This window comes from Lissotriton vulgaris, chromosome 9 (assembly GCF_964263255.1).
Source record: "Lissotriton vulgaris chromosome 9, aLisVul1.2, whole genome shotgun sequence".
Lineage (NCBI taxonomy): Eukaryota > Metazoa > Chordata > Amphibia > Caudata > Salamandridae > Lissotriton > Lissotriton vulgaris.
The window spans coordinates 1,074,588,542-1,074,614,133 of NC_141697.1; the positions used below are offsets into that span (position 1 = coordinate 1,074,588,542).

General features: G+C 43.5%; 1 protein-coding gene across 2 annotated transcripts in view; it reads right to left on the reverse strand.

Annotated features, from left to right (window-relative positions):
* DNASE1L3 (deoxyribonuclease 1L3) overlaps positions 1-17,057 on the reverse strand; it is an 84,797-nt gene extending 67,740 nt beyond the window's left edge. The window contains exon 1 of one of the 2 annotated variants that reach the window (XR_015300075.1): positions 16,819-17,057. Coding sequence is in view for 1 of the 2 variants with exons in the window: in XM_086939049.1 (XP_086795175.1) it covers positions 16,819-16,950 (132 nt within the window). In the remaining variant the exon portion in view is untranslated. The remainder of the gene's footprint in view (positions 1-16,818) is intronic. The other variant, XM_086939049.1, reaches the window with a different exon arrangement.
* Positions 17,058-25,592: the final 8,535 nt, after the last annotated feature.

Genomic DNA, 25,592 nt, shown 5'->3' on the forward strand with positions numbered 1-25,592 from the left:
ATTTTTTTAATATACATTTTTTTAATTTAATTAAAACATGTATTCTTTTAAATTGCATTATTTATATTATTTTTATTTATTATTTTATTTTATTACCCTTTACACCCTAAAAACTAATCCCACCCTGCTCCCTTTAAATACCCCTGTACCCCATAATCATAACCTACCCTTACTCCTTAAAATGCCCCAACACCTTTAAATACTAACCCATCTTAACCCTATGAATATACCTTGTACCCCAAAACCCAAACCTATCCCTAAACCCTAAAAATACCCCTGAACCCCAAACACCCAAACCTAGCCCTGAACCCTATAAATACCCCTGTACCTCAAAACCCAAACCTACCCCTGAACTCTAAACATACCCCTGTACCCCAAAACCCAAACCTAGCCCTGAACCCTAAAAATACCCCTGTACCCCAAAACCCAAACCTAACCCTGAACCCTAAAATACCCCTGTACCCCAAAACCCAAATCTAGCCCTGAACCTTTAAAATATCCCTGTACCCCAAACCTACCCCTGAACCCTAAAAATACCCCTGTACCCCAAAACCCAAACCTAGCCCTGAACCCTAAAAATACCCCTGTACCCCAAAGCCCAAACCTAGCACTGAACCCTAAAAATAACCCTGTACCCCAAAACTCAAACCTACCCCTTAACCCTGAAATACCCCTGTACCCCAAACCCAAACCTAGCCCTGAACCCTAAAAATACCCCTGTACCCCAAAACCCAAAGTTAGCCCTGAACCCTTAAAATACCCCTGTACCCCCAAACCTACCCCTGAACCCTAAAAATGCCCCTATACCCCAAAACCCAAACCTAGCCCTGAACCCTAAAAATACCCCTGTACCCCAAAACCCATATCTATCCCTAAACCCTAAAACTACCCCTGTACCCCATAACCCAAAACTATATCTGAAACCTTAAAATACCCAAACACCCCAAAACATATACCTCCGTACCCCAAAACATATACCCCTATACCCATACTTACATTATCCAAACATTTTCAAAAAACATGCTTTTACCATTCATGCATTTACAACGAATTTTGTTGTAAATGTATGCGTGGTAAAAGCATATAAAATGTAATGCCATGCGTTATAATGGCATTGCGGAGTCATGGTACTTTCCTAATGAAAGTATGCGGAGTGATGGTATCCGGAAAGAAAAATGCGGAATAATGGGTGTTTACCCTCCCCCGTTAAGTACATTGGTGGCACGGCGGCCCACATCTCCAGCAACATACTCATATTTTTTCACCACCCATTTGAAAAATTCACAGGTCTCTCTCATTGATGGCCAGCACCGACATACACTTTTAGACACACCTCCCGCCACAAGTTCTAGAATAGCGAACTTTAGGGCTGAGGAGCTACGTTCGAATCTCGGCATCAGCTCAACATCCTGTGATTCCGGGCAAATCGCTTTGCCTCCCCGTGCCTACCACAAATGAATGTGTTCTTCTGTAATGTAAATTGTGCTCATGCCATGTTGTCGAGTTCGCGCTATATAATATTGCAAGGAAAAATAAAGTAGGAAACTCGAGTTCACACACTACTGAACGCGCACTCTTAAGTGCATCAGCAGTGCACTGTGAATTGGAGCGTTTCACTGGCCTGTCACAGATAAAAAATGCTATCTAAACGAAATCCTACACAACAATATACTACTGGCCGGCAGCAATTCATACCCGGACAACGTCAGGACGGGCTGCTAGTTTTTTAATAAATATGATTCCACATAATATTTTATATCTAGATAGTAACAGTCAAAATGTAGGTGTACCTGGTGGGTATCTTAGAAGCTCAGTTTATTGTCTACGAACTACATAACTATGCATTGGTACCCTGAAGCAGCCTTTAGGTTACCTATGGCCTTAACCAAATATTCAACATAAAACATTGCTGCAGAGATCAGACAAGACCGGAAGTTGAGCTGAAGAATGTTTTGGAAGTGATAGAGAGTTCTCTGTAAAAAATAAAAGGTACACAAGGACGTCGTGTGCTAATATATCTTAGTATTGTTTCTATTCATAGCAGATGTCATGCTGACTGAGCAGGTCCCTTTATCTTTTCAAAGTCGGCTGGGAAGCTACAAGCTGGGTTGGGCTCCTACTGGGGTTATCTTGCAGGAAGGAGGAAGCTGATAAAAAGAGAACAGGAGAGCCCAGCTTCACGTTAAGCCTGATGATGCATCCTGGGAAGAAACTCACATAGCCCTAATGTGCGCCCAGGATATCGAAACCACACTATCAACGGATATCGAAAGTAAAATATTGACTGATTAGTAAGTCTAGATTTTCTTTACCTAGTAGTATTTTGAAACAACGTGCCAGCTCTACTTCTATCCCTGAGTCACAGAATATTTGAGATTCGATTGCCAGCTATTTTTAAAATCAAATAAACACGATTTATAAAAACCTTTCACTGGGGCCGGCTTCAGCACCGGCAGCACCCGGTGCGACAATCATTTTTGGCGCCCCCCTCCCCATGACCGCCTCCTCAGATTTGCTCAAACCACCAGGCAAAAGTGCCCTTCATCACTCCAATGATAAGTTATTACTCAAAACAGTGGCCCCATTGAGGTCAGCTCCCCCTCCACAGGTTGGTGCCCAGTGCGGCCGCACCAATCACACTGCCCTAAAGCCGGCCCTGCTCCAGTATGCCTTCAGCATTCAGATATGATACTGGACTGGAAACAACCCAATCTATCTAATAAAACTTCTTTGGAGGCCTTTGAACTCTGTTCGAAGGAAGAAGTTCACAAATGGTTGTCATTAGTAAAATCAGGTTCCCCGTTAGACCCCTGCCCTTCTAGAATCACTTCCAGTTCAGCACAGTGCTTGGCACCTCCAGTAAAGGTGCTGTTCAACTAGCCACTAACCTCTGCCCCACTACCAGCGGATTGGAAGTGTGGGCAAATCATACACCTTTTTAAAAAGCCCTTCGCTAACCTAGAGGAACTAGACAACTATAGACCAGTGTCATTATTGCCCCTGCTTGGTAAAATCCTCGAAAGCCATGTCAATAGACAATTAGCAGACTTTTTAGAGGACAATACGATCTTACATCCTTCACACTCTGGCATTACACAGTATAGCGGCAGCACTGGTGGCTGTCCTGGACGGTGTCTGGATGGCACTTCACACAGGGAGCCCAATCCAATGGGTCCTTTTGGATTTATCGGCTGGATTATGGCAATGCTTTGTTGGCGGGCGCTAATACTTAGTTGGTGGTCAAACTGCAGGTGGTGCAAAATACTGCTGCCAGATTAATATGTTAACATGGTTGCCCTCAGCTCCTACTTTTAAAACTCTGCACTGGTTGCCAATAAAGAAACGTGCTATTTTTAATTTGTGCTGCCTAACCCACAAGGCCTTGTATCAGGCAAGGCCTGAGTACTTGCAACAAAAATTGAAGATTTATAGGCCCACTAGACAGCTAAAAGCTGGTAATAAAGCTTTGTTACAGATCCCCCGCATACCCACCGTTAAATTTGGGGGCAGTGCTTTGTCCTATCTAGCACCATTTCATTGGACTATCTTCCCTCTGCATATCCATTCCTGTTCCAATTTCATTTATTTTTTTATATTGCTGAAAACATGGTTGTTCTGGAGTTTCTCTTGTCTAGTCAGTTACAGCACAGTGCTGTGATATCCCTACGTGGGTGAATCATGTGCGATATCAAGTACGTAGAACACAGAACTCCACATATACACCCATGCGGAACAGATAGAGGTGGTGTTAGAAATAGTAAATCTGTACTTCCTTATATTTTTTTACCTTTCCCTCAACATTCTGTCCTCGATATTCTGCTACCACAATATTGCTGGTGTCGATATTCACTCGTACTCTCCAGAATCCTATCCTGTGCCTATTCAGGTTGAATGATATAAAGGGGCACTTTCATTCAACACTTGATGGTGCCTTTGGGCTTACGTCAGCAGTCATGAGAGTGACTGACAGAAGTCCCTGTCCTACTTGTCCATTGGCAAAGGCAACCCTAAGAAGATACCACGTTGTATTTCCAGCGGCATGCAAAATAATGCAGGTGTTTCATTCATCAGCATCCAAACTTGCTGGTCAAAGGGCAGTCGGGTTTGCTCGCCCATTAGAAGAGTTGCTGCACTTAGATGGTGACGTTGTAACAATCTCATTCCTTCCAGGAGTGGGCACTTTTATTTTTGTGTGATGAAAAATCAGCATAAATTGTGTGAAAATTAAGCTTATCAAGCAAAATATCCTTTTGCCGTAATCTTGCTCAGATTTTAAATGCACATTGTTGAATATCAGATCCCTTGACAAGCATAATTTTGAATTTCATGAACTCATTCTGGCCCATCAAACTGGCCATGATTTTTGTCACAGAAACTTGGCTGACCAGACCTCAGGTCCATAGATCATTGCAGCGCCCCCCCCCCTTCGCCCCACCCCAGGCTATGATATATTTTGCCTAGCCAGACGTTGAAGAAAGGGGGAGGGTTAGCAGTGGTCTATAGTGACCATCTACTGGCAGCCTTCACTCCAGTTTCTTGGGAGGGTTTTGAACCTTTACTGTTTCTGGACATGGGGACTGAGTTCCCATGTCTTGAAATGGCAGGCGCAACATTTCTCTTCATGTTGCAGCCAGCCAATCAGAGCTCCAGCTCCTGCGGGAGTTAACAAGAACCTTTCGCTCCCACGGGAACGATGTGATCACGGAACTCTCACAGCCTCCTCCAAATCCAATGGTCCAGATATACAAAGTTTTTGAACCTCAGTTACTCAAAAAATATTGAACGGATTTACACCAAATCACAAAACCAAAATCTAGCTTTCTGCCGAAATTTGTTTCAGACGATTTCGCAGTATCGCTGTTCAATTTTCGTATGAAAAATTGCATGGGGAAATTGCATTTTTGTGACCCCCCCCCATTTTTTTCATGACCCCCGATTGACATATCATCCCAAAACTTTGCAGGAAGGAGCCGAGGAGGGTGAACTTTTTATTCGGCAAGTTTTTGGAAGCTTTGTCAAATAGTACCAACAAAAAAACGTTCTTCCTATGGTAATTAGGGCCTAACTATATTTACACGGAGACGACCGCCACTGGTTGACACATGTGTATAACAACAACAACAAATAAAGTGCTTCCATAAGGTTTTCCCCTCGTGTGGCCTCTGCTCTTTTTCTGGAAGGAGGTTTTGAACATATATATATATATATATATGTATGTATAAATTTATATATCCTGTGATCAAGGCACTTTGGTGCTGAAACGCGTAATGGCTGACTGAGCACAATCTAATAAACTGATTTTGTGCACTGAATTCCGGTCCGTGCTCCTGTTTTTTGCTGTATCGCAAACGCCGGCTGGCAGAGGAGTTGCTGCTATATATATATATATATATATATATATTCACTGAAAAAAACATAGGTTTCACACCAGTTATAGTTAGGAATTAGCATTTAAAAAACCTATTAAATTCACTGAAAAAACCATAGGTTTCACACCAGTTATAGTTAGCTGGAAATGTTACTGACATAAAACCATTGAAATTCCCACGTTATAGTTAGTTGGACTCACTATAACTTGCGCGCCTGCAATGCACTGCTGATGACGTCACATATTACATCACTCATGACATGGTCAGTGACATCACTCATGACATCACTGATGACACCATCCAGTGAATGTGTGTCTTTCTGAAAAACATATATATGTTTTATATATGTATTTGAAAAGTACGATGGAAGAATAAATGGTTAAATAAGTGTGTAAATGGATGTTTGTTTTTAAAAGAATTGATTGGTTAACTGCCTTATTAAGTGTATCTTAGTGAATACATATATTAGCAAGTAACTTTTAAATATTGAAATGTATGTATCAGGGTTTCACTTTGTGTGTAAGTGGCTGTATGGGTTGGTGACTGACTCACTGTTTGTATGTGTTTTGAAGACAGCATATGTACCTGACTGTATGGATGGATGAGTGTGTATATGTGTATGTTAGTGAGTAAACGACTGTCTCACTATTGTCTTTTATAGTAACGACATATGTTTTAATCTAGTATATGTGAGTATTGATTTATAAAAGTGAGTATATGTGAGAGTGAGAGATTATAAGAGTTCCTGTTTAAATAAGTATGTGTTTCTATAAGTGATTGTTTAAGAGAGTAAGTATGTGTAAGTATTCTTAGAAGTAAAGTGGTAGTGTGTGTATTGCTTTATATGCAAAAAAATGGATGTTCAATAGTTTTTTTGCATGTGTGAATATGTGTGTGAGTAACTTTTGGATGACTGTCAAAGTGTAACAGGATGTATAGGTGCATCACTACATATAATGAGTGAGTATATGTATGAGTGACTATATAGAACTGTTGGTGAATGAGTGGATGTGTATATAGATGGTGGAATTACTGAATTGTTTGTTGTAACTGGTATGGGTATCTCCATTTTTTTGAAAATGTTAAATACTATTTTTGAATATGTGTTTCAAGGCTTACATTACACTGAAAGGAGGTCTCTCACTCTGTCACAAGGATGGTGTCATCAGTGATGTCATGAGTGATGTCACTGACAATGTCATGAGTGATGTAATATGTGACGTCATCAGCAGTGCATTGCAGGCGCGCAAGTTATAGTGAGTCCAACTAACTATAACGTGGGAATTTCAATGGTTTTATGTCAGTAAAATTTCCAGCTAACTATAACTGGTGTGAAACCTATGGTTTTTTCAGTGAATTTAATAGGTTTTTTAAATGCTAATTCCTAACTATAACTGGTGTGAAACCTATGGTTTTTTCAGTGAATTTCATAGGTTTTTTAAATGCTAATTCCTTTCTATATCGAGTTTCTAACCTGTTTTTTTTTTTACAATTTGCTGTTTTGTGTAAGTATTATTATTTTTTTTTTTATCATTTTTTCCTGGGGCGCTCTGGGTGCGCGCTCCGGTAAGCTCTCCGGAAAGCGCACCCAGAGCGCTACTTTCGTTCGTGAAAAAAATATGAATGAAAAGTTAATAATAACGCAAAACATTTCGTACCATACAAATAAAAGCAGTTTTTTTAAATAAGGAAAAGAAAATAATTTTGCATTTCCGTGAAACTATCAAAACGTCACTTCGGCGCGCAGCGTAAGCGCCCCCGGAAGCGCCTACGTTCGCGCCGCGTATGCGACCCGGAAGCGCCTACGTTCGCGCCGCGTGTGCGCACCCGGAAGCGCCTACGTTCGCGCCGCGTATGCGCCCCGGAAGCGCCTACGTTCGCGCCGAGTGTGCGCACCCGGAAGCACTCCGGTGCGCGCAGCGTCAGCGGGTCAAGTCATGTGACCTTAAAATAACACTTTTCATTGGTGGCTAACAGTTTTTTTTACAAAGAATGAAATCCCCACCCATTTCCTTCACTTCTTCTTTCACTTTTGTGACTGAAAGACCTGTTTTTTGCTCCTGGATCTTTCTTGGTTTACCATGGCTGCCAGAGAATCCAGCAGTGATGAAGAACCTGAATTAATCAATGAAGAGCGTCCTCAACGAAAGGTAAAGGAACATTTTATTTGGAAATTTTTTAAAATACCACCTAACCAAAAAAAGGTGAATGCTCCAAAAGTGGAGTGCAGGATCTGCAAAGAAGTGCTGTCACGGGGTAAACCCTTAAAAAAATACTCATTTGGAAACTTCACGATGATCCGGCATGTGGAGAGGAAGCACCCCCAGAATTTTGCCAGGGAAAGTGTCAGGGCTCTGGCACAAGAGGTTCCCAGTGATGGGGCCTCTACATCCACCGGAGGAGCAACTTCTTCTGGGAGGGGGCAATCGCAGGAGCTGGTGTCAAACATTCAACCTGCTTTTAACCATGGTGTCCTGAGATGCAGATACTGCAATCAAGTCCTCACCTATGGGGAGCAAAGTGTCCAGCTCATGGTTTGAGCATTGGAGAACCATCACTGCCCTTCCCACCCCTAATTTGTTTTGTTTTTTTTGCTCCTGTTGAGCAGTTTCCATTCCCTGTTTTTGTTCCTGTTTAGAAAAAAGAAGAAAACAAAAAGTTCTTTTCAGAACTACCTCCAATTCTCATCAAAGAGCTATATTCTTAAAAAAAAATGAAAAAGAGTAAGTGAAATAGAGTGCATTGATAATGTTATGTTATGTTATGTTATGTTACTGGCATTTATTATGCGCACAGCTGCTCCAGCGAAGGAGCGTTCCGGCGCCTGACAAGGAAGCCACACAACATAACTGAAAGAATGGGCGTTTAAGGAAGGAGAAAACTACGGGAACAGAAAAGTCTTGACCGCTCTGCGAAAAGAAAGCAGGTCGGCAAGAGTACAGAATGGAAAGGAAAATGAGTAAGAAAGAACAGAAAGGTATGAGAGGAGAAAGGAAGTGAAGTAGGAGGACTGAAAGAAGGTGAGTGTTAGGAAAGAAAGTAGGGAGAAGAAGAGTGAATATGGGGAATGTTGATATTCAAAGAAAATGTTGAAAAGGAACAGGGGTGTGGAAGGGTAAGAAAAGATGCATTGCTGGAGTTGAAGGCAGAAGGCCTCATTTATGAAGCCATGCGTCACTTTAACGCCACCAAAGCGTCACTTTTTGTGACGCATCAGTCCAATAAAAAATGCACCTTATTTATTCATATTTACAAAGTGGCGCATCTAGGTAAATGCGTCACTTTGTAAACCCCTGCGCCACATTATTCCTACGTCAGGTGTAATGTATGCAAAAGGGACGTTTTGACGCAAGAAAGGGTCGTAGAGGTGACGCAGTGAAATCTATGAGATATCACTGCGTCACTTTTATGACGCTGTTGCTTCCAAATCTTACGCCTGTTTCACAGCAGGCGTGCAGGCCCTTTCACATGGGGCTTGGCCCCATGTGAAAGGATACATTGCTGGAGTTGTTTCATTTTTGTGACACACTCCAGCAATGCTTCGCTTTTGCGCTTACAGATACGTCTGAAATACTAACGTATCTAAAAGAACTTCCAACATAATACATCATAAATTTAATATGACGCATGAGTAGAAGACTGAAGGACTCCTTTATGAGGCCATGCGTCACTTTAACGCCACCGATGCGTTACTTTTTGTGACGCACCAGTGCTGTAAAAAATGCACCTTATTCAGTCATATTTACAAAGTGACACATCTAGGTAGTTGCATCACTTTGTAAGCCCCTGCGCCACATTATTCCTACGTCAGGTGTAATGTATGCAAAAGGGACGTATTGACGCAAGAAAGGGTCATAGAGGTGACACAGTGAATAAACTGGAGGCCTCATTTCTGAAAATTGACGCATTGCTGCGTGAAAACAGCGATGCGTCACTTTTCTGTGCGCACTCCTTACGACATTCCAGATGTGTCATATTTATTGTATGACGAATCATGTCACAAGGAGTTACAGATACGTCAGTATTTCTGACGTATCTGTAAACACAAAAGTGACGCATTGCTGGAGTGCGTCAGAAAAGTGACGCAACTCCAGTAATGCGTCCTTTCACATGGGGAAAGCCCCATGTGAAAGGTCTTGCGTCAGTCTTACTCCTGCTGTGAGGCAGGAGCAAGATTTCGACGCAACAGCATCCTAAAAGTGACGCAGTGAAATCTCATAGATTTTACTGTGTCACTATTACGAAGTTTTTTGCGGGGGAACGCCCCCTCTGCATACATTATACCTGACGCAGGTATAATGTGGCGCAGGGTTTTAAAAAGTGACCCATCTACCTAGATGCGTCACTTTTTAAATATAGCGCAACGAGGCGTATTTTTTTACACCGCTGGTGTGTCACAAAAAGTGACGCACAGGCGGCGCAAAACCGTCGCAAGGCCTTCATAAATAAGGCCCTGGATTTTCCCCGTGCTTCGCTCCCCGGTGCGCTTTCCGGTGCGCTTCCCGGTGCGCGTACCGGGCGCTCCCCCCGTGCAAATCGAAAAAAATATATTTTTTTAAAATGCCCTGCGGGACCCTATTTTAGCCCCCACATCAAACCTAGGGGGTCAGTAGGGGGTCTACCCTGCCCCCTTATAGTCATTTCTCCCTTTTTTTTATGTCACCTCTTGTGTCTCGATCCTACCGAGACACAAGATGGCGGCCGCTCCAGGCTGTTTCGAATGTTTACAGACACCCGTGAGCCAATCAGCTTTCCGCGCGCAAGTCACGTGTCGCGCCTGGTGAGCTCCCCGGTGCGCGCACCAGAGCGCGCCTATAGATATATATATTTTTTTGAACCTAAATTACTCAAAATCCACTGGAGCACATATCTTGAGACATAGCAAAGGCACATCGGGCTACCAGTCCATACAATTTTGCCAAGTTTGGTGGAAATCCATTCAGCCGTTCGGGCTAAAAGTGAAATCGACCGCCCTATGGAAATTAACATGGGGAAAACGCGTTTTGGGACCCCCCTTTTATCTCGGCCCCCGCTTGACGAATCCCCCCCAAACTTTCAGGGAAGGACCGGAATGCCGCGAGGCCATTTTTAGGAAATTTTCTGTCAGATTCGTCAACCGGGGCCAAAGTTATTCCAAATAGAATTTTGAGATTTAACATTGAAAAAAATCCTAACTATAACTACCTACTGGCGACCGCCAGTAGGTAATATATATACATATATATATATATATATATATATATATATATATATATATATATATATATATATATATATATATATATATATATATATATATATATATATATATATATATATATATATATATATATATATTTATATTTTAAACTATTGTTACAGATTAGTTATAAACTTTATTTATTCTTTTTATACAAACCAAACTTAAACTACACAAACATTAGACAATCTAAAGTTATAGTTCTATATTAAATTTATAAATTACGCACCATCTTCAAATTACTATAACTTGCACAACTCCTTTTACAGTGTTGGCAACTTGCTATCCACATCTCATTCTATTACTCGAGCCTTCTCCATGCATTGCTAACACCCTTTCAAATTACATCACTTATCGTATGATAAATTATAGCATTCTTAAGAAGACTCATTACATGGGTAATGAAATCATTTATAAAACACTGTGCTGGGTAGACTGATGGGTCCAAGTTAATGTAGTGAGGCTACTGAGTTGCCCATAGTGTGTAAGGAGGAGCTCGAGTTATAGTAATTTGAAGGTGGCGGATAAATTATGAATTTAAGGTATAACTATAACTTTAGAATTTTTAACGTTTGTGTAGTTTAAGTTTGGTTTGTATAAAAATAACGTTTTTATAACTATAACAACGTTTTAACAATTGTTTTTTACTGAATTTCTTTGGTTTTCATGTTTTAATAAAAAGTGTTTGAAATCATAGAGTGGAGTGTCATTGAGTAAAGTGTCATTTAGTGGAGGGTCATAGAGTACAGTGGACAAGAGTTGAAGAGTTTAGTGTTGTACAGTGGAGTGGCGTAGAGTCAAGTGGCATAGAGTTGAATAGCGTAAAGTGAAGTGGCGTAGAGTTGAGTGTCATAGAATGGACTAGAATAGACTGGAGTGGTGTAGAGTGGAGTGGGGATCAGTGGAGTGGCATAAAGAGTGGAGCGCTGTGGAGTTGAGTGGAGTAGAGTAGAGGGGCCTAGAGTGGAATAGAGTAGAGTGGAGTGGTGTGCAGTGGAGTGGCGTAGAGTGGAGTAGCATAAAGTAGAGGGGCATTGAGTGGATTGGCTTAAAGTGGAGTGGTTTGGCATACAGTGGAGTGACATAGAGTGAGATGCCATACAGTGAAGTGTGTAAGGTGGAGTGGGGCACAGTGGAGTGGCGTAAAGTGGAGTGGCACACAGTGGAGTAGCAGACAGTGGCATAGCGCAGAGTGGAGTCGCGTACAGTGGAGTGATGTAGAATGAAATATTATAGAGTGGAATAGTGTGTCATAGAGTGGAGTGGTGTGTCGTAGAGTGGAGTAGTGTGTCATAGAGTGGAGTGGCGTGTCATACAGTGGAGTGGCGTGTCATAGAATGGATTACAGTTTTGTAGAATCGAGTGTCACCAGTGGCGTACAGTGGTGTAAACTGTCTTAATAGATGAGTAGAGCAGAGTGGAGTAGTGTAGAGTGGAGTGGTGGAGTGTTGATGGGAGTAAAGTGTCATTGAGTGGAATGGCATGTTATAGAGATGAGTGTTATGGAGTGCAGTATAGTGGAGTAGTTAAGCATAGACTCGAGTAAAGTATCATAGCTTGGAGTGGCATGTTGTAAAATTGAGTGAAGAGGCTTAGAGTTGGACGGCATGTTGTGGAGTAGAGAGGCATACAGTGGAGTGCTGTAGAGGCAAGTGGCTTGTCGTACAGTAGAGTGGAGTGATGGAGAGTGGCATACCATACATTGGAGTGGCGTAAAAGTGGAGTGTCGCACACTGGAATACTCTGGAGTGGAGTAGCACGCAGTGGAGAGGAAAAGAGTAAAGTGGAGTGGAATAGAGTAGAGTAGCATAGAGCAATAGCACAGAGAGGAGTTGCCTAGAGTGGAGTGTTGTATAGTGGAGTGACATAAACTGTAGTGGCATAGAGTGGTGTGGCATAGAGTGGAGTGGTTTAAAGTGGCATTCATTGGAAGAGCTTACAGTGGATGGGTGTAGTGTAGATTGATATAGAGTGAAGTGGCATAGAGGTATAAAGTGCAATAGTGCAGAGGGGAGTTTTGTAGAGTAAAGTTGTGTACAGTTGAGTGGTGTAGTCTGGAGTGGCATAGAGTCAAGTAGCTTGCAGTATAGTAGAGTGGAATACCGTATAGTGATGTGGCATAGAGTCTAGGTGTGTACAGTGGAATACCACAGAATGGAGTGGCATACAGTGAAGTGGTGTTGAGTGCAGTTGACAGGCATACAGTACAAGGGCATACAGTGGAGTGGCATAGAGTGGAGTAGCGTGTCATAGAGTAGAGTGGAGTGCCACGGAGGGGTAAAGCATAGAGTGGAGTCCGTGGAGAGTGGAGTGGAATACAATGGAATAGCGCGGGAGGAGTGACATAGAATAGCATTGCATACAATAGAATAGCGTAGAGTGGAGGGGTGTAGAATAGCGTGGCATACAGTGGAATAGCGTACAGCGGAGTGGCGTCAAGTGGAGTGCCGTAAAGTGGAGTGGTATACAGTGAGATACCGTAGGAGTGGAATACAGTGGAGTGGTGTATAGTGGTGTGGCCTACAGTGGGATAGTGTTGAGTGGAGTGGAGTGGAGTGGCGTCGAGTGGAGTGCTATAGATTGGAGTGGCGTACAATGAAATCCCATAGAGTGAAGTGGCATATGGGTGGAGTGGCGTGGAGTAGATTGGCGTTCAGTGGAATATGGTTTAGTGGACTGGCATATAGTGGAGTGGCGTACAGTCGGATAGCGTATAATGGAGTGGTGAAGACTGGAGTGGCCTACAATTTTACCACACTTTGGCTGTGTCCTTGATTAGCTCCTTAGCGATTATAATAAAATGTGTGGCTGCTGTTTATACAGGGATTACAGAATCCTATGATTTATTAAAGATAGGATGAAGACAAGGACCAACCAAATTGGATTGTGTTTGGCATGAACACCCCACACTCATCCAGAACAAGTGTCTTAAGGCACCATTTCAATTTGTCTTTTCGAATGGCTCAGTAGGCTAATGCATCAACAGCAGGGATCTGACGCCATGGTCACATTTCAAATCCTGGTCGCAAACTATGTATAATATCAGACCTTGGACTCTACATAAACTTCTGCTACATATGTTCGCAAGTCTTTTGTGTCTATTTTTCATGTTGACCTCTTTGCCCTGCCTCTTGTGCCTCAGAGTATCTGCACAGTGCCCCTCCATTAGCACATTAAGTCTAGTACACAAACCCTTCATGTGGTGTCAGTAAAGCGCACCTATAGATAAGAGAGACAATGCCTGCATGTGGGAGTGGTGGCGCGTGCTTTGTTTGCATCATGGCCCCTGTAAAAGGTTAGTTGCCTCGCTAGACTTCCCTTGAAGGGATTTCATAGCCTAACGCCATTGCACAGTGCATTCAGGGCCTCATTTAGGGTTTGTAGGGCGGGACTTCGTCTCAAATGTTGCGGAAATCCTGTCCGCCTACTTACAGGTGCATTAGGGTGTAATGCGCGTGGAAGAAGGTGGCATAGAAATCAGTCACCTTTGTCACGGAGTACCCGTCCGCGAAACTATACATCTTGCCCCAACTCCCTTATGCTGTCTGTTTACTTTCTTGAACAACAAAAAAATATATACAGTTGAAAAATTCTTGCACAATACATTACAAAATATTCAGTAACAATTGTGTACCAACTTGCTGCTCTCTTAATTATTCTCAAACTGCTCGACACAAACATTATTTAAAAAGTGTCTCTGAGTCTGTTACTGAAGAGGAAGGCATATAGCATAGTAAGGTAAATTTCCCCGCTACCAAAAAACTATTCAGGTATTACTTTTTGGACTCGAAAGACATGCAAGTTGTAAGTAATGAATTTGGTTGGGAAGGTCAGAAGCAATACATTGCAGGTGAGTAGTTCTTCACACAAGGTAAGGCAAAGCTTTCATTTTGAACCCTGATTCAATATTGAAACGAACCTGACACAATGAAAACCAGGGTCCTGGAGTGTGAGGGGCCCATTGCACACGAATTATGATTGTCTTTTACTACCCAACTGAGGAGCAGAGGGGCCAATTTTGTTTCCTGTGTCATTAGGTTCCATGAACCCCTTGATATGCTGCCCAGATGCAACAAAGGCACACTGGCATCATATTGTCTACCATTTCCTATGGCTTTGGTCAAGGGTGTACAACTTAGGGGCAGTATTGCAAGGTTAGGTCCAGTCTTTAAAACGTGGCATGAATCTGCCCCTCATGGACATACGTTGGGACACATCTGAATTTGGTATTGACAAATTCATTATCTTAACATATATGGGGAATGTGTAATGGAATAAAATATGGCTGCATATTCAGAACTGAAAAGGCCAGATAGAGCTACAGTGACTTGAACATATTATCCATGGCTCTTAGGGTCTTATGCATATAATAGGCAGCATGTTTCCCAATTATTCACACTCGGACCAGCTGCTTTAAATATTTCACAAAAAAGGGAGGTTTGCAACAAGTGTGACCATTGGGACTAAATGCGTTGGCACGCACTGTAGGAACACCGCACAGCACTATGTCAATGTGACAGGTTCAAGCAGGGGGTGCAGCCTCTGGCTCCTCAGGCTTGGGTCACCCCAAAACTATTTCACTATGACATCATTCAAATGGAGAATGATTAACCTAAAATACAGAGGTATGCCCGAACATTCCTATGATCACATTACAGTTATAGGCCATGTTCACAAAAAAATGGCCTATAACTGTGTGCATGGTAGATATACACATGTGTGCATGGTAGATATACACCTATGATCTGCAGACAGGATGGCTTAGTGAGTTGACCGCTCATTTCTGAAACATACGTGATTTGCAGAAGGTACATCTGGATCGCGGAAAGTTGATTTAGCTTTTCATCCTTCCAAGGTAGGTACATTGATTATCATCATTTGGGTAGTGACATCTATAGATTTGCAGTGCTTAGGAACTAAGGAAATGTGTTCAAAGCGCTATATGAAAGAGATTAATATTTGCAGAGATGTATGCAGTTTCATGGACTCCCAGAATTCCAATGAGAACCAGAATAGGAATGTGTGCAAACTGTACTTTTCTAGGACTCATAGTCCACTGCATGCACTTCATAGGATCGTCTGCCACCAAAAATTCCTCTGGAGTAGAAAGGACAGAAATAAGGAAAGGCCTATTTTTATTTTACTTCATGTCCATCATAGAGAAAAAAAAATCATACCCCTCCCTATTCCACCTGAAAAACATACTCCATCTGTTTGCAGCAGCAACTCTCCAGGTTGAAAACGGGTCTGCAAACATTTCGAAATACCCACATACGTGTCTGATCTTTTTGGTGCTCACCACTTCATTGAGAGGCAACCACCAGATAGTACCACCACTTACAATACGTTGAAGTACATATATTACTTCAGTGGGGCTAATTTGCACCACTGAGCTATTCAGCACCATAGTACATATCGTCATAACATATTTTACTCTATTAGTTTTTATGCCCGTCAGTGCAGTCTGGCAACATCAGAACTCACGGTCTGTGTTTGATGCACATTGAAGAAATATATAGATTGATTTTTACTGCCACGAATCAACCTAGATCGCTGCAAAATGCGGCACCAGAACACACTTGCATGAGCCAACGTGGTGCTAAAAAGCATTTGATATTAAATGAATGCCTCCTGAGGAGTTTATGCAATCTGGCCTGAAATTATTATCAGTAAATATAGTTGAAATCCGACAATCCGTCCTAACAGCGGTACATGTTGGTAGGTAATATTTTGTGCTGCAAAGAAAGGCCGGCCAGAGAACAAAACTTTTTTGACTGGGACAATATTAGGTCCTTGGTGGTAAGTTAAGGCAGTGCTTACTCCAAACACCTTTTATAGCTGTATTAAAAGAGCAGAAATCTGGATGTGGTAATGTGTGGCAAGACTGTGCATGTTTGTTGTTCTGCATTTGGCTGTGGTAGTGATGTGTTCTGCTGTTTTTGTGTTGCTATGTATTTGTGATTTTGTTGTGTTCAAAGTTTTGATGTGACATGCCCCTTATGTTTTAAGTCTGATGTCATGTTGCTTTGTGTGTGCTATGGTGTTATTTCCAGTTGTTTTCTTTAGATATGTCAACAAATGTTGTCACATTTCCAGCCAACAGCAGCACATGCCTTAAAAGTTCCTGTGACAAGCAACCATATAACCCAAACTAAACAACAAAAAAAAAGGCCGAGAAGCGCCCAGTCTAAAGAACTGAAGACAACTTACCTTGACAATGACATCAAGAACCTCGGGTTTGGCAATCTTTGCTTCCCCGAAAGACCTCACGTTGAAGGAGCAGATTTTCAGAGCCAGGATGTTGTTAAAGAAATAAAACAGTAAAAACGCGGAATAAAACATTTTTAAAGTTGTGGAAACTAAGCGAGAAGCTGCTAGCAGTAGGCGAGGATGGCAGCGCGCGACAGCTGCAAAAAAACAGAGTTTATGCTTCTTAATGCAGAGAGCTATATATACACACGCTACTTCGGCGTAAACAGAACGAAACAATGGACTTCCTCTCGCCCCTTTCACTTCCACATGGTGGAAACTGATAGCTAGGAAAGCACCATTCTTTCCCCGGAAGTTAGGGATGGGCACGAAATTCGCATTCTGAACGGAAACCCATTACACATCTTCTGTGGTCTGCAAATATATCTACAACTAGACATATGCATACCTAAGTGTTACTACTACCAGACAGGGACCACAACACCTCTCCCCATATGTCCACCATCTTCACTGCTGCAGCGTCATAGCCGCTGATTACAGGGCCTGTGCAAGTGAAAGGTAAAAATTACATAGGTGCGGAATTTGCACCCGATTTGTGCATCCAGAGCTGCACAAACCTGAATGGGTTGCAATTTGCACCATCGATTTGCAATAGGTCTTAGCCATGGTCATGCTTGGTTTGCACCCAATTTGTAATTTCATTTTGAACAAAGAATAATTTGGACCAGAAGCAGTATTTGTGGATGTAATGCATGGACGGCATTTAGGGGGGCTTGCCCCTTGCTACCCCCGGAGCTGCCTTTGCGACCCCTGGACTCAGATACAGAGGCAATAATGCCAAACACAGAACCGAAGGTAAACTTTGCTGTCGTGACGTGCACTGTTTTCTTTCTGCAGCTCCATCTGTGAAATGAAGCATTCAGTTTAAAACAAAGTGCACTGTATTCTTTGCTGAATACAATAAAAAAATTAACTTCTGAAACAAAATTTTGCATATTTTATTTATTGTGACCATATTGAATTTTATGGGGCATATTTACAAGAAAAGGGTGCAATCCATTTTGCTGCGCCACGCTGTGTCATTTTCTAATTACAGAAATGCCAGGTATTTACAACAATACAGCGAATTCCTGTACTCACCCCTGCGCTGGCACAAAAAAATCAGCCTAGCACCAGTGCAGAGTGCTTGCGATGCAGGGTCATTGTTGTTGCGCATGAAGGGACACATTCATCAATGGCGTTTAGCTCCTTCTAAACGTGCTACAGTATGTAGCACCCATAGAAAGAGCAAAAAACGAGGAGTAATAAAAATATTCCTCCTCGTTGTGCCACTCTGACGCCTCCCCTTGGGAGGCGTACGTTTGTGGCACTGCCTCAGATGTACAGATCCTTGTAAATCTGGAGCAGTGTCAAAAAGCAATGGGTGTAGCACGGGAACACCCACAGCAACACCCATTGCATGCCTCTTTCTCCCAGAAAACTATGTAGAGGAGAACCATATTTACAAGGCCGCGTTAAGCCACGCAAAGTGGCTTAGAGCAGTCTTGTAAATATGGAGCAGGGCGCAGCGCCACCGCAGCGTATCAAAAAGTGACACTCCGGTGGTCCAATCCTCTTGTGAATATGCCCCTATGTGTTAAAATAAAAACTTCTCCCATGTGCTATAGTAAATCACAATGCATTACTAGTGACGCTAACAAATATGCATTAACAATTCTAAGCAACAATTTATGTCAACAACATTGTTTACATTGGTCTACTTAAAGAAATACAGGTGGAAAAAAACAATAATGTTTTTTGAATATTTTAGTGCTTTGTCTGTAACATTCCAATACATTCTTGGATGAAGGTATATACTAGCAAAACTATTAAATAAGGAGTTTGAGGAGTGGCTTGCCAGTGTTCTTTTGTGTTTTAGAGTCACTCTATTTTCCTCTTCCAACTGACACATAATGTATGTGCAATAAAAAAATGAAATGTGTAATGTTCCTATCCTGTCAGTATACTATTCAAAATTTACATGGTATATAAAATAGATATTTAGCTATGGTTGTAAATTGTGTTACTGTATAATTGTGTACTTAAGAGTCCTTTAACGTCAGCAATATCAGTTATTGTGATGTCATTAGGATTAAGGCCCTGTGACCACTTCTTGGGAGGATTCAGTGTCAGACCATATGATGTTAATTCCTGTGATGTCATTGCATCAAAGGGAAGTTAAGTGATGTCACTTCCGCTGGCACTTTGGTGAATTGAGGCCCATGCTTAAATGTCATCAGAGCTGTAGAGTTAGAGACAGATTTACTAAATTCTCACACAGTGCAGTGCAGGAGCAGTAAATTCTATGCTGTGTGAGAAGGAGAGAGGAGGAGAACGCCAAATTTACTGAAATATGGCATTCTCCTCTCCTCTCCCTAACGCCGGCGCTGAAATCAGCTGCCGTGCGCCATGGAGATACCTTTGCGCTATGGTGCACGGGTGTCTCCGTGAGTCTAGCATAGGTTTTGCACTGGAAGGGTACCCTTCCAGTACAAAATACCATGCATAGACGGGCTTCAACCCTTTTCCGACTTTGTATGTGTGCTGTAAAGTGCAGCATATGTACAAAGCTGGAAAAGGAAGGAGAAATGAAAGCATTTTTCCTTCCTTGCGCCTACTTTAAAAGGGCGCAGTTTTCTGATGCTAAAGCCTATCTACTTGGTTTAGTAAATTGGGTTTAGCGTCAGAAACCTTGGGTTGTTGCATGTGGACGCCCATGCTCCGCCCATGTTACACCCCTTTAGTGCTACGTAATACAAAGCAGCGCTATGCACTGCTTTGGGTTACTTTGAGTTGCGTTCACGTTATTTCCAGCTCTAAACGTTTCCAGCGCTAAACAAGTTTAGCGCTGGAAAGTACATCAGAACACAAAGATTTTAACCAGTTTGCATCAATTTTGTAACACAAACATGGCATAAAATCTTAGAAAACCTTCCCCTTAGGGTCTTGTTCCAACATGCAAATCCCAAATTGGGATTACAATTGGAGCAATTATTGCACACCCCTGTAGTTGTTGCCTACACTTCTGTGGCAGGAAAAATGTAGAACAAATCTTCTTGGAAAACCCAGGGTATGCCAATGTTGCACATCTTGAAGCATTGAAAACATGCACAGCTAGCACGTTCTTCCTTATTTTGAGATCTAAAACTTAGAGTGATGAAGTAATTTTGCATCTGTTAAACCCTGCACCCAGCTATGATGGTATTTATCCGTTGCATACCTCACAGAGCTACGTGTAAGTGGGTATGAGGTCATATGTCCACCTTACCATCATGTGCATGCACTATTTGTGCTACTGAAATCTAGGTTACATATGTAGAATATTCTTGCTAGTAAAACTGAGCATTCAAGGAAATTCTGGCCCGGTACAGAGGCGCCACTCTCCTTCAGCATAGGTGGTCCTCAGCCCTCCTAGGCTCCCATGTTCAGCCCAAGGCCTTTACATATCTATGACACCTTCAGCCTGAACAGAAGGCTAGGCGACGCCCACCTGATTTTTCGTGGGTGCCACACACCTTCAGACAAGTACATACAAATCCATCCGTTTTAATTTGGCACCTGACCTTGAGCAAGTTTACCTACAGAAACTTGTAATTGTGTAACTGTGAGCATGCCCAGGGCAAATTTTATTATCTGCCTTTACTAGCCCGCATCAGGGGCAGGTGGTGTCTGTGCAGTGAAAGTTTCTGTTGATATTGGCAGGAGTGGGGTAGGCAGTGTGCACAATATACAGCTGAATCAAACGAAAATGGGTATTGCAAGGTATGTGAGTAGGACCCTCCAATATGGTGGACAAGTCCCTGTCCATGCAGGGTTGCAAAAGGTCTGTAGCGATTTCGAGCAGTACGACCAGGCGTCAGGCACACAGCCGCACTACATCTCCCAGAACCCCCTGGGCTCAGGCGGTCCGGAGATCAGTGGCGGCTGGGCTACATAAGCACCTCCCAGGAAGGGGAGGGTGCTTGTCAATCCTTCCTGTTTCCCTGTCCAAGCCTGTTGTCCGAGAGTGTTCCGCCGTGGAGACCGACGCTGGAGAGCCGCGGACGATTGCCTGCCCGCTCTTGAGGACGCCGCTGGAGGGCCGCGGACGCTTGCCTGCCCGCTCTTGAGGACGCCGCTGGAGAGCCGCGGACGCTTGCCTGCCCGCTCTTGAGGACGCCGCTGGAGGGCCGCGGACGCTTGCCTGCCCGCTCTTGAGGACGCCGCTGGAGGGCCGCGGACGCTTGCCTGCCCGCTCTTGAGGACGCCGCTGGAGGGTCGCGGACGCTTGCTTTCCCGCTGGATAAGGTAGGAGTATCGCGCAGCTGTGCTTGCGAGACTTTGTTCATCTTTCTTTTCTCCAAACGGGGTATAGCACCCACAGTGTACTTTCGCACCAGGGAACCGTAGTGAAGTCAACTACGAGGACCCTCCCGCAATAATTTGCTGATACTTCTCGAGGCTTAGACTTATAACCAGTAACAGTACCATACCTGATGTAGAACTGTGATTTCAACAGTTTGTGAGTAATATCGGATATTAGAGACACAGTCACTTGTGAAGGAACGGAAGGGATTAAAGTTCCCAACATGCTGGACATCGAGTAAGTGCACTCAGAATTATTACTGTATCTTGAGGCATAGACAACTTCACTGTGTGTGGTAAACAAACTCTTCTTTTATTATCTCAATAGCTGTTCTGGGTACGGAGGCCGTTCACCTGAGACCAGACCTAGAGGGGTGTCCTGTCCAGATTTATATCGTTTTATCCCCTTCCCTTTTCCCTGGAGTGCGTTCTTTCCTAGTAGTGTGCATCACTGTGGGGGAGTTGGCGCTTAAGGGAACTGGGAGGTCTCTCTTCAAGAAGTGGTCCCTGCAGGCAAGAAAAGCAAAGGTTAGTGGCGAGTGTGTCTATATGGGGCTACAACCTTTCTGACTAAACCTGACAAGGTCAGTCTCCCATCGTGTGTGGAGTGGTGAAAGTGGTGGAGCCATGAGTGAGTGCAAATTTCAGCCAGCCAGCGCACCAAATGCCTATCTTGGCCCATAACATGTAGGTACTATATCGTTCGATTCATGGAGGTTCTCTAGCCATGTCCCCCCATCTCTGCCCCAGTGCCCCTATTAATGTCATATGTAGAAGACATTGTCCAGGAGGGAGACCGTCCTCTTCCAATAGCGACTCGTTGGGCAAAAGTTCACCGTCTCTCTAGAGCAGAGGTCTTCAAACATTTTTGCTCTGAGCCCCCTGAAGCAAATTGTTTGGGCACTGGGGCACCCCCTCCAAAAAAGTATGGCAAGAATAGGGCGAGTGGGAGGGATGGGGTGAGCTCCAGGATAGTGCTTAGGAGATCATTTCAGGATGATTTGTCCGTAGTTTTTAATCCACGCTATATGTGAGATTTATAAAAGTACAAATATATCAAAACAAACACGGGTGTTGCGAGCCTGGGTCCCAATGGAACTGCACCTGCTGTTCTAAAAAGCCCTACCAATAAAAGCCCCCAAAACTCCCCACCTTTCTGTAGTAACCACGCTACGCTGGTATGTTGTAAACCAAGTAGGTTTATTCACAAGTAAGTTAACAGGTGGTAGAACACAACCCCACCAGGAGCATCCTGCTAGCTGCTCAGCCTCTCTCACCAACTCACACCTCATCCAGTCACTCAGGCATTCTAGTGAAGGTCCACGCACCAACATTCCACACAGAGGACACACACACAGGCTGAGCAGCTAGAGAGAAGAAACATAGGGAATGAAACATCATGTGAGGATACTACACTTTATCAAGTCATCTCTCTGAGGAAGCTGTTTCTATCATTTGTAATCTAAAAAATTCCTAGACCCCCATATAGCAGCACTTCCTCTGGGCTAACTCTTTGATGCTATCAAAAGATCTCACTACTTTCCTCTTTCTCCTGACCGTTACCCTGAGACCCAAGGGGTATGGAAGATCAGCGCTCAGTGTGAACATGACCCTGCTACCCTCTTTCCTGTCACCCACTGGACTCACCTTGAAGGACATGTGAATGTAAACAGAGGTCGAAGTAGACAGGATTGATGGGGACGCACATGCCCCATGCTTTTTGCAATTACCATACTTTTCATTAAAAAACAACCATCCCTGAATAGTTATTGTGGGCCTTGAAGTGCCTCTGCGTAAAAGTGAAGGGAAGGCGGGTTTGGGGTGTGGAGGAGTTTTCCTGTGATGTGAAGCTCAGTGAAGTACACAGAGCTAAGGACGAAACAGGCATTCTCACCACGGTGTCTGCTACCTGAAAGAATGTAAATGTGTGCAATAGATTAATCACCAAATGTAAAGGCTGCTTGGAAGCCAGTTTAGGCTTAAATCGATGGAATCACCTGAGGCTACAGTGGGACGATGTCAGGGTGTTATACAATGAGTTCTAGAAAGTGTACTTTTAATAGACAAATATATGCACTAGGTATTGTTTACCCATTACTAAAATATATACATTTAAAACACTTACTATAGCTTGAAACATCAAATCATTTTGCAGCAGTCTAAATTATACTGTGTATAATAAATGTTTTAAATAACAACTTGCATATTCACAGTGTTTTCTGCTCCAGGCTGAAACATTGTAGCACTATAAATGCACAAGTCACTTTTACTCACATCTGCAGTGGTCACATCACCCAAATAAAATTTCATAACGTAAACAGTGTATTTCTATTTGATTAGCTTTATATGCATTTATTTTTTGTTTTAGGTTTCTCCATTGTTTTACATGCAATTACCTGAAAGTGAACAACAAAACACTTGAAGAATATTGTGTTCTTTTTTGCCACCACGTGGCTAAAAGGAACAAAATATTTAGTAAGTGTCTTGTTTTTCCACTTCCAGTTACCTGCGTATAAAAAATTACAGAAACCTTAAACAAAAAATAATTGCAAGTTGAGCTAATCAGATGGAAATACATTCTTTAACATTATGAGAATGAGTGTGTTTTTTAACCATTTCAAGGACTGCATGTAAATGAAGACTGCCTGGAAAACATGCCTAGTTGCGCTTCTAGAGGCCATCTTCACTTAGAAGTACTTGTTGAGCCACCTGCGCCCCCTGGGAATGCAGCCAAGTCAAGTCAAGTCAAGATATTTATATAGCGCGCTACATACCCAGAGGGTCTCAAGGCGCTTGAAGAAGGGTGGGGAGTTACTTGTCGAATATCCACGTTTTAAGTTGCTTTCTGAATGCTAGATGGTTCTGAGTGAGGCGGAGGTGAGTGGGAAGTGAGTTCCAGGTTTTAGCTGCCAGGTAGGAGAAGGATCTACCTCCCATGGTGGTTTTGTTGATGCGAGGAACAGTGGCAAGGGCTTGGTTGGAGGATCGTAGCTGGCGGGAGGGGGTGTAGAAGGACAGTCGTGTGTTGAGGCATTCGGGTCCAATGTCATAAAGTGCTTTGTGTGCGTGGGTTAGGAGGCGGAAAGTAATCCTCTTATTGACGGGGAGCCAGTGGAGATTTTTCAGGTGATCAGAGATGTGTTCTTTACGCGGGATGTCTAATATGAGCCTGGCTGAAGCGTTCTGGATGCGTTGGAGTTTTTTCTGGAGTTTTGCGGTGGTACCGGCGTATAGGGTGTTTCCGTAGTCCAGGCGGCTCGTGACCAGTGTGTGGGTGACCGTTTTTCTAGTTTCGGTGGGGATCCAGCGAAATGTTTTTTTGAGCATGCGAAGAATGTTGAAGCAAGATGAAGAAACGGCGTTGACTTGTCTGTTCATCGAGAGTGAGGAATCCAGGATGACGCCCAGGTTCCGTGCGTGGTCCGTCGGGATGGGTGCTTTTCCAAGGGCCTCTGGCCACCAAGAGTCATCCCAGGCGGAGGGGGAGGTGCCTAGGATGAGGACTTCTGTTTTGTCTGAGTTCAGTTTCAGACGGCTGTGCTTCATCCATTCGGCTACTTCTTTCATTCCTTCGTGCAGGTTGGTTTTGGCAGTGGTAGGGTCTCTGGTGAGTGATAGGATCAGTTGAGTGTCATCGGCGTAGGAGATGATGTTGAGGTTGTGTTGGCGTGCGATGACCGCGAGGGGGCTCATGTATACGTTGAAGAGGGTGGGGCTGAGTGAAGATCCTTGTGGTACGCCGCAGATGACTTCAGTGGCCTCTGACTTGAATGGTGGAAGGCGGACTCTCTGGGTTCTTCCGGTGAGGAACGAGGTGATCCATTCCAGTGCTTTTCCTTGGATTCCGACGTTTCTGAGGCACTGTAAAAGGGTGCTGTGACAGACTGTGTCGAAGGCTGCGGAGAGGTCGAGGAGGATGAGGGCGACTGTGTCTCCATTGTCCAGTAGAGTTCGAATGTCGTCTGTTGCTGCGATGAGGGCGGTTTCAGTGCTGTGTTTGGCTCGGAAGCCGGACTGTGAGGAGTCAAGGGATTTGTTGGTTTCGAGGAAGGCGGCGAGCTGGTTGTTGACCGCTTTCTCGATGACTTTGGCCGGGAATGGAAGGAGCGAGATAGGGCGGTAATTTTTGAGTTCGGTGGGGTCAGCTGTGGGTTTCTTCAGGAGGGCGCTGAGTTCGGCATGTTTCCAACTTTCCGGGAAGGTTGCGGAGTTGAGGGAGCAGTTGATGACGTCTCGGAGGTGCGGTGCTATAATGGAATCTGCTTTGTTAAAGATGTGGTGAGGGCATGGGTCTGTGGGGGATCCTGAGTGGATAGAGTTCATCAGACAGATGGTGTCCTCAGTGGAGATTGGGTTCCAGTCATTGAGGGTGTTCAAGGGGGTGTGGGGGT